This window comes from Lissotriton helveticus, chromosome 1_2 (assembly GCF_964261635.1).
Source record: "Lissotriton helveticus chromosome 1_2, aLisHel1.1, whole genome shotgun sequence".
NCBI classification, from domain to species: domain Eukaryota; kingdom Metazoa; phylum Chordata; class Amphibia; order Caudata; family Salamandridae; genus Lissotriton; species Lissotriton helveticus.
The window spans coordinates 148,172,620-148,184,692 of record NC_136058.1 but is presented as its reverse complement, the minus strand read 5'-3'; the positions used below and the strand labels follow the sequence as shown (position 1 = coordinate 148,184,692).

The window sequence follows — 12,073 nt, the reverse complement described above, 5'->3', positions numbered from 1 at the left end:
ATTGGCATCATTTAACCAAAGTTATTAGCAACATAAAAACGCATTTCCTATGGGAACGCTGACCTAATTATAACTGCCCAATGAAAAAAAGAAAGATAAAAACTAAGTTATAGTTAGGAAAATGTTTTTCCCCTATACAAACCAAACTTATACTACAGAAACTCCAGAAATTCTGAAGTTATAGTTATAACTTTCATTTACAATGTATCCACCCCTTCAAATTATTATAAGTAGCGCACATCCATACACACTCTTTTCAGCTCGCTAAACAGACAACACTAACTATAACTCACCACTCTACCATACCACACACTGGAGTACTCTATATTATATTGGCTTAAAAAGGGATAGCATACACTGGAGTAGCGTATTGTGGAATAACATACAGTGGGGTCCAATAGAAGCGTACAATGGTGGCGCATATAATAGAGTGGCATAAACTGGAGTTCCGTACAGTGGGATAGAGTACACAGTAGTGGCATACAGTAGTCCAGCATACAGGTGAGTGGCATTCAGTGTAATAGTGTATAGTGGAGAGGAGTACAGTGGTAAGGTGCAGAGTGGAATAGCATAGAGTGGAGTCTCATGCAGCGGAGCGGCATATAGTGCCGTAGCTTACAGGGGAGTGTTGTACACTGGAGTGGCGTACACCGAAATACCATAGAGCGAAGTGGTGTACAATGTGGTAGGGCACAATGGAGTGGTGTAGGGATGCATGTATAATTTAGTATGACTGTTGATTATGGTGGGCAGAGTAACGCAAAGTGGCGAATCCCACTGCCTCACATTTCTCCAGATTTAACAATCAACGCAGGGCCGCATGGAGGCCCTTTGTTGCTTTGTAAATCTTACTTGGGTATTGCGTTGCACATGTGACACTATGAGTGACAACAAGGTACCACAATACAATAATACAGCTAGGCCATAGTTCTATCTTGGGGCGAGTATACCTTGATAACTTTGCAGTATTCTGTGGTACATGGCAATGACAAGTCAGCATACAATTGGGTAAAGGCAGCCATATTGTTTTTACTACACTTGTATTTGGGCCTTCACACAAGCTATACCTTATGGTAAATAAAATAAGTTTACACAGTACTGCACTAGTACCTAGTAAGTATAGTATTTTTCAGCAAATGCTGCTTTTAAAAAAACATTTTTAAGTTGTACAGTATTCGCAATGTATGTTTTTTAAGGTGCTTCCGAAGGTACTCCGTCCACTTTTTTTTTTTTACAGAATTTTTTTACAGAAATGTGTAAAAAATTGTTAATACATTGTACTACACTATATTTGTGAAATATAGTGTATTAAATGCCACAGTACTTTCTAGGTAGTATACATATATCCTGATAGTTATTTTTCACTACCTATTATCACTTTGATAAAATAATATAGATGGAGACAACCTATAAAACCTAATACCTATACCTAAGGCCTAAGCCAGAATACTGGCAAAATGGCCTTAAAACAACATCTCAATACAACAACAGGGCAACCCACTATTCCCCAAGGAACTGGTTATAATCAATAACACAACAACATTGATCCTTGAGGAATCATTTAACTCTAGTTGCTAAATCTTCAATTCGTCACAGCCGTGATCGTAATTCAACACAAACTCAAGGAATTTTTTATCAAAACATTTGTTTTTTATATATATTTTGTTGAAAAAAATCTAATTTTCTTTTTATCTTTTCTACAATAGAACATATGATATTGCACCACTAATCACATCATGTAAGGCAACAAAAACTCTACTGCAGCTTCATTTTCAACCTATACAGTAGTATTGGACACCTTTTGCACATATATGGACAATATCAACATTTAGCCATATATAAACTTAATTCAAAATTGTACATGTTGTTCATAAAACAAACATTGTTAATCGTATGCCCAAAATAAGTGCCAGTAGGTCGACGTTTCGGTCTCTCAAACTGTCAATCCACGAGACCATCCTCAGGACATATTTTGTACCATGAACCTACCATAAAATAATATGATGACGATATTCAGAATGCAAGTTAAAACAACATGGCACCCTTAAACCTTAGTAAAGGCAGTCATTATCCAATCAGATAATGACTTGTCATTGCCATGTATTACAATAGTTTTGTGAAAATTCACGAAATTCCACTAAAGTACTGCATTCACAGATATCACTAACTTTAAATGCTGTATAATATAAAAAATGCTTACCCTACTTCCCTGCAGTACCCAAAAAAGGATCATCTGCGCTCCATAATGTATAATCCTGCTTAAATTCATGTAAATCCTTTCAGCCATTTTCACGCTGTGTCAAATACTATAATCTATGGAAAATACATTTTTGGAAAAACTTGTTTTGGAACCCCCCTTTTATCTTTGCACCCAATGATTCATCACAAAAATTTACATCATCGCAAAATTTAGAAAATGCTATTGGTCTGAAAGTTTTTGTGGTGATTCTTCAAATGGATGTAAAGTTATTATGGAGCACAAATCAAAGGCGTTCCTATCTCTGGAAATCCGGATATAAACTACAGAGTAGCAATCAGATTTAATGTCACCTTTCTTTTTAGCTGTTGTATTTGTTGATTTTTATTCAATCATGGGACCATAAATGTGTCTTTTAGTTGTGCATGTACTAAATCTGAAATTTTACATATGCAGTCTAGTTTATTTTTGGGCTTCCTTTTTTACATTTAGTAGTATTGTGCTACATATGAAGCCCAAAGTGAATGAAAGCCAACCGTTGTTGTTATAAAAATTTAGATTATTTATTTACCTAGTGATCAATTATCATGTCCTCCATAGAGTAGTTTGTGTAGCTCACTGCTAGGTCACTTTTCCATTTTGTTGCGCAGGAGGACATAAGGAACATGGTTTTTGTTTTGCTTGTTGGGCACAGTTTTATTTTGTGAGCCAGAGAGCAAGCAAAGAAAAACTATGCTGATTATATATTTTACTCATGTGTTTGTTTATTGGTTTCCAATAGCATGTGGCCATAAATAGGTATTTTAGTTGTTCATGTAGTAAATCTGAAACTTAACGTATGCAGTCTAGTTAATGTTTTGGGGTTCCTTGCTACTTTTAGTATTGTGCTACATATGAAAGTTTATTTGCCTTATAAGTAACAAACCACTAAACTAATTTGTTTGCCACATAAATATGGATCATCTGCGTACCACATTCTACATTCCTGTCAATTTTTGTGCAACTCTCAAGTGCCTTTTTGTGCTACGTCTGTTGCAAAAGTCTATGTAAAATGCAATGGGGTCAAAATCTGTTTTGGGACCTCCCCTTTTAACATTGCAACTCTTTCACGGCTCTCCTCCAAACCTTCCATCACCTACCTATGTACAATGTAGAATAGTTCTCGAAGGTTTTGCTAAGTTTCATCCCATGGCTGTAAAGTTATTAAGGGTCTAAAAGCTGAGAAATCCTTGTCTCTGCCAACCCTAACTGTAACTACGGAGTGGCTAATATATATATTACAGGGGGCAATGGTGCATGTGTACTTATGGTTAGCACTTTCTATTCAAAAGGCATTAGGCATTTATTGGTATCTTAATAACTTTGACACTGTATGATCAACTTGCACAAAACTTTCCAATAAAAATGTCGTTGGATAGGAGTTTGCCGTTACAGATTTCGTGTAGAATCATCAAGTGGGAGCCAAAAAGGGAGTTCAAACAAATATTTCCTATTCCAACTACCATAGAATTCTGTGCTCTCTGATCGATTAGAATTAGATCACAGTTAGCATAAAAGTAGTACTTTACTCTTAGAAAGGTAGATATCTGGACTTATAATTTATATATCCATCATAAACATTGAGGATTTGTAAACCCAATTAAAAAAATGAAGGCACACTGTTGGACAAATATACTTTTACTCTCCTCGTTCATTGCAGATTTGCAAATCATGTTGCGAAATCACAAATCTGCCACACTCTGATTGCCTGAGTTCCCAAAGAAGACTGTTGGGAAAACTAAAAATAAAAAGGGCAATCAGAAGGCAGTGCTAGTCTGACACCAGAATCCATGTGGGGAGGGGTGGGCCTTAAAGGGACCATCCGTAGAGTAAAAATAAGTAGTAAAAAAATATTTTTGGGGGAGGAGGATTCACAAATCTGGGACTCTCTCTAGATCCCGTGGCCCCACTAAAGGTTTTAGGATTTGCTAATCCTGAAAAAACTAAAAAAAAACTAACAAAAAAACCATTTAGTACACTCAAACTCTGCTTACTGCACTTGGTCAGTGGTCGCCCTTCAGAGATTAGCCTCTAGTATGAGTTGGGCACAGGGCCTGGCTGAAGACTGCGAGGGCTGAAGGCCTGCCCCAAACCCCTGCTGCACATAGCCTTTGGCTGTGTGCAGCATTGATTTGCCGTCCACAGTAGGTTCGGCTCAGGTAACATTTGAATGTGGTATTTATAAAAAAAAAAATAATAATAACTGGAGAAAACAAAGATTAAAGTCAAGTTTTGGTTTGCTTTGGATACAAATCCTAAACATATGTCTAAAGAAACCTTAGAAATTCACTGAAAAGCCACAGTTAAAGTGAAGGTATGGCTGCCTTCAGAGTCTTCTTTGTCATAGTGTTAATGGTAATATGATATACAATCTCATCTTTAAGATTATTTACATTTATAATTTAATCTTTCACATCAAGGGTAAGCCCATAAACTTGGCATTTGGTATGCAAGCTGTGGGTTGCCTCCCTGTTTTGTGAGTTATGATTTGCAGTCCTAACCATAACTTGTGAATTGCAGTGTTTTTTGGATTTCATTCACAACATAACTCCACTTTAACTGTGTTTTAAGTGAATAAAGGTAGGTATACATATGTAGTAAAGTAATTTTAAAAACGTACCTGTGGTTTAATGACTATTGTAATGGCTATGCATTATAAAGGTACTCTCGATACCCGATGTATGGGATGTGATGTATTGATGCTCAAAATAGCTCCTACTGATGCAGTAATATAACTGAGTCTTAGGGGCTTCATCACAGTTACCAAAGTTTCACCTTCAGAGCACCCAGTAACTGCTCAGTTAATGTACCCACTGTTATTAAAACATTTAAATCCAATCCTAGATCAAATGGCAGACCCATGATTCGTATATGCACCTTTCCGTGGGTGTTTTCAATAGTCTAAGTTTTATTCTCCAGTGTGACGATGGTTGGGCTAAACCTTGTTGGAATTCTGCCGACCACCCATTTAAAGTCTCTGCAGCACTGAGGATAGCTTTTTCTGTCACCATTAGGACAATACTTCCATCTTGAACTAGACCACTCTGTTATCCTTCTAAATGCTGCGATCTTTATGGTTGGATTAGCGCAAATGAAGTTAATGAAGATGAGGAGCATCTTTCTCCTCCTGGGCAAATCCTGTTCATACACTGCCTTATCTTGGTCTAGGTGCTCCATAGTCGCTGTTATGATTAAAGATGAGATCACTCCTGCTAGCTTCTTTTCGTGTTTTTATGGCATTGATGCTACAAGGATATCCCAAGTGTTTAACACTTTGTGATGAGAAAATCTGAAATTGCCAACCCCACTGTAAGCTGAAGGGTTAAAAAATTGGGTATGTTGATGTAACTCTGGAGATACGTCATGGGCTCCTGCCTCTAGACAGTCAACCTAACACCAGCGGAGTCTGCCTCAGAGTTGGATCCCCATAGTCATATGTTGCTGCAACACCAGACTCCAGCAAGTGAATCCTCTGATACATGAAATGCCCTAGCACCCACAGCGTGAAAATGGTCTCGCTGAGCCCCAGAGATGACACAGCAGGAGTGACAAAGAAGCCTTAGCTTAGAGCCCGAAATAAAGCGGCTGTCATAGTTCTCAGATAGCTGTGCCCCCACTTTTTCTTTTAGGGCATTTCTATATCTTTCCTAAATTTAGGCATCAAATTCTTCCACACCAGCTGCAATTGCTCTTGTTGAACTAGAAGCTTATTTTTATCGACAGCCATTGAAGTTTCTGCAAATAATAACAATTAAAGAGAGAAATTATTCATGATGGACCTGAAAATAGTAAAAATTATAGGCAGGGAATTATTCATCATAAGTAGGCAAAATGCTTGGCTGACAAATTTTACAAATAGGAAGAAAACCACATCAACAGGCTGGCAAAATTATTACAGATTATAGTCAACCAACTGTAGTCACACAGTTTGTGGATATTTACTTCATATTTTCTTTTCCTATTAAATGTTGTGCTGCATCTTTCTCAAGATACCCAAAATAGCAATCTGAGTCCATCACGCTAACAGTATTTGATTAACAAATGCATGCTAAAATTGTACAATATTTCACGGATGTATGACATTACAACGCATGCATTTACATCGCATGCCTTTACAATGTAAGTATTACAACGCAGTCCATTACAACGCATAGTGCTTTGGGGTGCTGGATAGTGAATAGTTTAATTTACTATTCCAACTCCAGTCCCCGTGGACACTAGGGAAGGTTATTGGATAGTAAATTAACCTATTCCCTATCCTAGAGCGCCCCCAGAGCAATGCGTTGTAATAGTTTGCGTTGTAATGGTTGCGTTGTAAAGGCTCTGCGATGTAAAAGTTGCGTTGTAAGTGTTGTTCACCATATTTCACAAGTGTACCATGTTAGTATTGGTTTGGACCCATGAGGTAATTTTCACGACTGATGCACGAAGAGAGGGACGGGAGCTGAGGGAAAAAAAGGTCCAGTACCCGTGCTCTCAAAGTAAGAAGTGTCAGTCACTTGAGGGTAACTGTTCCCATAAATGATATGTGGCCCATTCGGCAGCGTGAAGTATAGGTGAAGAGGTGCCTATCTTCCTTTATGGTTGCAGGTTGGATAAAGGGGAATTCCTCCTAATTGGGGAGTTGCCCTCACATACCCATCAGGGTGTCATGATTCATCAGTGGGCGTTTTGCTCCTCGTGGGGGTGGCGCTGCAGTCCCCACGGGTCCCCAAGAGGATCTTGGGCGGAGATCGTTTTAGAGGAACGCCACAGTGGTGAGTGCAGGTCTGTGGGGATTGGTGCAGGTGGGTTAAAAATACTGTACTGGTACCCTCAGAGGTATTTATTCTTGGGTCTGTATGATATAGTTAAAAACAGGCAAAGAAGAAACTTGTGACCCTGCTATCAATGAGGAGGGTTTGTTTGTTTGTTTTTGCAACTTTGAGTGAATAGTGGTGATAGATGAGTAATCCAGTCTAATCAGGTCGACTAGTCGGTCCCTTGTGGATCCTATGGCATTTTGTCAGGACCTGGGGAGGTTTTAGAAGTAGAAAAATGTGTCACAGGGGTTCCAGAAAGCAACACACAATACACCCTGTGGTGTTAACCTGATTCAGGTATTTGGTGTAGGCAGCTCTGCACCCAATTGGTATTGTCCACCTTAACATGTAAATCCAATCCAAAATATTATCCAGGGAAGCCTCAGCGGTGAGAGAAATGGCTTGCGAGGTTACATTGGCCTCCTGGTAAACCGCATTGATACCTGCACTCAGCCGCTTAGTCGCCGGTCTGTTTTTCACAGCACCTGAAAGGAAGTGACCACTTATGTGCTCCCTGTCAGTAACGACTTAACTGCGCAATAATTCTTGCATCCTGATTATTTTCCATATTTTTTTTTAAGTGCAGATACGTTGGTTTTGGCCACAGTAAGGCAGTATCTGCTCCCATGCCCTTCATCAGGGAAGAGATTTATAATGTGTGCACTGTATTTAAAAATTACCTATATCAAATAGTAGAAGGGTAAATATTTAATCGAATATTTTTTTGAATTGCTTCTGATTTGCGTGGGGATACGTTTTTAATGAAGTCTAATTATTACCAAATGTGAAGGTTAAGGAATAAATATATGGTTATTTTCTGTGCAAAAGAGATCTTGTAACCATTCTTTTATGAGTAGGGCAGAATTTAATTCACAGCTCAAACTGAGAAAATACTGATTTGTATATTTATTACGGTGCAAGATGCCAATACATAACAGGACACATAGCTAAAACAGTACCCTACTGAGACCTGGCTTAGGTAGTCTACCTGGGCCTTAATGCTCTTTTATCCTGGATGTACAACAAACCATCTTAGAAGATCATTCCTACATGTTTGTTTTAATTAAGTGGTGCACTGATAGCTGACATACTATACAGAAACTCTGGTTTCATGTATTGCACATCATGGTTTTGTCTATTAGGAGGCTGAAGACATTTCGGCTGAATACGTGCCATTGCATAAAGTAGGTCTTCAAGCGGTGTGTAGGTCTTCAAGCTGTGTGTGTGTCTGTGTCCGTGTGTGTGTGTGTGTGTCTGTGTGTGTGTGTGCGTGTGTCTGTCTGTGTGTGCGGGGTGCAAAGCTGTCACACATTCCTGTTTTTAAATTAAAGAATCTCAAGATTTGTGTGTTTACATTCTTCTATGGCTGCCTCCTCTTATAATTTTTGTAAACCAGCACCTGCAAGTGTTTTTCCACCACTTGTGACTGTATATAAAACATTCTGATGATGCTGATATTTGCCCTGAAGTTTACAATGAACACTGGCTAAGAGTTAACGTTTTAATTCTAGGTTTATTTGAGCTACAACAATGTGTCTTCGCTTAAGATACTCGTATCAAAGTCAAACTGGATGCTTGCAACAGAAGTAAATAAGGTACTGTAATAAAGTTTCACGTATACAGCATTAATATTTTGTTTTGTTTCTTAGTCAGGTGCGTTTATGTTGCACACTTCTAAAAATGGTTGGCTGTACATCAATGCTGTATTGATTCTATGCGCGGTGGCATTAGTCATTGTACAATAAATGAATATGTTTCTGTCGAATGCTGCTATGGCGGCATATGCATGGTAAACATTCACACACCCCCTTTGAGGTAATATTTTATATAACTTAGAGAACATGTGCCATGAGATTTGTAAAACTTCTATAGAGGAGATAGTTTAGAAATGGAGAAGGGAAAGATGTAATTAGAGTGTGCGGAGTGACAAGGTTTTGCAAAGGACTTCTGGAAATGTTTCCGTTTTGTGTCGCTTGCAAACATTTCCTATTTGGGCTATTGGCATTAAAAATCTCATCTGGGGGCAAAAAATGACTGAAGTAAAATGGGTTGGGTAAAGGTCACAATCTTTGCAAAGTCTGAAAATCTGGATCTTCACATAACTTTGAGTGAAAAAACGACATTAGATGCTCTTAGAAATTACAACCCCAGCAACATATACCAGCGAGAACACCGGGCTGTGAGAGGGCCCACACAAAAAGGAAATATACCTGAGACCCTTTGGTGACATAAGGAGCTGCTAGAAGATAACATTTGGCTCACTAGCCTCTAAGCTGAGGGCGTCGGGAGCTTTCCAGCAAAGGAAGTTCTTTACATCTAACATCCATTAGGCATTGTCAACACCATGTTTGAACTGCCAGTTTCACAAAATGTGTTTGCAGCTATAATGTTTCCCACGGGACATGGTTCTCTTTACTAGCATTTGAGCATTTTTAACATGCTAATAGAAAATGTATCATTCGTGAGCAAGACTCTTCAATTAATTCTGTTAAGGACACAGAGGTTTCAGATTATGCGGTCTCTTCTCTTTTTTTATTTTCAGCTGCTATGCTACATTAACACGTAATCGCATTATTTAGAAAAAGAAAAACTACAATTCTCATGAATACCCAAGAATCACAAGTCCCATAAGACCAATAAACAATGCCCAACAACTGTAGCATGGCCATATAAATAATCTTGATGACTATGTCTGGAAGCTGTAACTTTGTGTATTATTCTTCTTGCTACTGGTCTAATACTGAACACGGCGCTAAATTGCTCATTTCCAATTTGTTTGACTAACAAATCTGGGGCAGATAGCAGTATGCAGACACATTTTATATATCAAATGCACGTTTGTTAAACTGCAATAGTAAAACATTTATTCCCGAATGGTATAAAATATTTGATTCAATGATTGGACCAGAGGCTTCGGATAATGCAGGTATAAAGCTGATCCACAAACATAGAAAACAGATTACTTACTGAATTGTAATAGCATTCTATAAACATAGTTGTGCATAGGTAGTAATGTCAAAGATCTCTGCCAGAAGACGTGACCTCGTCCCCCCCCCTCCCCAATGGTTGACATACTGTACAGCTGACACATTGTCAATCTTTAGAAGAATACAGCAATGAGATGTCTGCGGGAGAAAGAACAGATCCCAAAGAATTAGCTGAGAGTTTGAGACAGGTGATATGTAGTCACCGTTCTTGAGACCATCTGCTGCCTGTTGTTATCCTTCCACATCTCACACCCCCTCTGAATTAGCTGGAGTCCGATTCAATCACTGTCTGAACAAGACCAAATATGACCCTCCCTTTGCAGGCTTCCATATGATTGAGTCACCATTGCAATTCCTGTCTTACTTCTATCGAGAGTTGGATTTGGTCTGAGTAAGAAAGACCCTTCCTCAAGTAGAGGATCTGTAACTGCTGTAGGTAAGGCTAGTGCAACAGGCCTGAATAGATAGCCCCAGTTGAAGTGGCTAGGAAGCCTACTAGTTTTTGGCTGAGAGCAATCTTATCTTTTGCCAAGACTCTGTGAAACTCTTTCTTGATTGTGTGGCTCTTTTGAATTGGTAAAGATAGAGATGGAATATGTGGCAAAGCCTAACATGGTCTTCTGCTTTGAAGGATAATGATCTGACTTCTCTCATTTGATTACAAAAGTAGGGTTCTGAAGAAGAGTAATTGTCGGTTTAATTGAAATTGCAAGATAAGGGGATCCTGGGATATGATCAAGATATCACATGAATAAATTATGACAAATACTCTGAGCTCTGAGAAATTCCACCATTGTTTTCAGTAAGTTGGTGAAGCACCAAGGAGCTGAAGAGACCATGATTGGCAGTGCACAAAAACATTGTTTATTTGGCACCATTGGAATTGAAGAAAACGTCGATGAGGAGGAATGAGGAGTATCAATAGGAACTGCTAAATGGACATCCGTTGGGTCTAATTGGACCATGAAATCACTGCCTTTAGGAGGTCTCTCAGTAGATGGATTCCTTCCATCTTGAAATATCTGTAAAGAGTTGAATTGTTGAAGATTGATCAGGAGATAGAATCTTCAGCCTTTTTTGTACACCATGCCGAGTTAACCAGTACTGTCGAGTACGTAGTTTGATGGCTATTTTCTGAAATTAATAAAGGGATTTCTTGATTTAAAAAGTTTTAGTTTTGTGTAGAAAAATTGATTGGTTTTGGAGGAATGGTCTTGGAGGGGGGTTGAATCCCAAAACTCTCTAGTGCAATCCAGCCATCCTGAGCAATGTGTTGCCAGTTCCAAAAATAGTGTCAAATCCTCCCTTCCTACTCTTTAGGAGAAGATTGATAGCTTACCTTGAAAGGCAGGGTTTGCTCCGCATAGGAAATGACCCCTGTATTCACATCCTCTGAATGGGAAGAAAGGGGTGCCTCTTTGGTTGTCATTCCACAAGCCTATTCATCTGGAGTTTTCTTTTAAGGAACCTGATAAGATAAAGGGCTGGTTCCTGCCTCTACCAGCCCTGGTGAAAATGTGACTGAAATACCTTTCTAAGGACAGTTTGGAGTTTGTCATGGGATGTAAAGGTACTCACAAATTTAGCCACCTTTTCACAAATGGGTCTCTAAATAGTAGCTCTTCAGACGACAGGTCTGCCTCATGTGTTGCAAAGTTGCACGCTTCGGGTCAGATCGCAAGAGAATGGATCTGTTGCCTTTTGAACATGGGGTGCAGGTTGCTTGTTGGGTCCAACCTGGTAGAGCCTCATGGTCGATTGGAGTTTCATGCTCTTTGGCTGTGAGTGCCAAATCTAGTATTTCTGATTGAGAGCCTGACAAGTCAAGAAGCTTATCCTGGTATGACTGCCAAGATCGGTCAATGCCCTTCTTAGGGTATGTCATGAATTTTCCCAAAAAGGTGGTTAATTTGCACGACAAGCCATGTGATATAAGAACAGACCGGGTCTGTGTGCTGCAAACATAGTGTCATTTCTGCATGAGTTTGACCCAGATGCATTGTGATAAGTAGATTATATCTACCTCACGGCTGATGAGTTAAACCACA

At 39.0% G+C, this 12,073-nt stretch overlaps 1 protein-coding gene across 3 annotated transcripts in view; it reads left to right on the top strand.

The window, feature by feature from the left end:
• ACOT11 (acyl-CoA thioesterase 11) overlaps positions 1-12,073 on the top strand; it is a 437,309-nt gene that overhangs the window by 279,481 nt on the left and 145,755 nt on the right. For all 3 annotated transcript variants that reach the window (XM_078670317.1, XM_078670310.1, XM_078670324.1), the window contains one exon: positions 8,550-8,633. In XM_078670317.1, the coding sequence (XP_078526443.1) occupies positions 8,550-8,633 (84 nt within the window). The remainder of the gene's footprint in view (positions 1-8,549; positions 8,634-12,073) is intronic.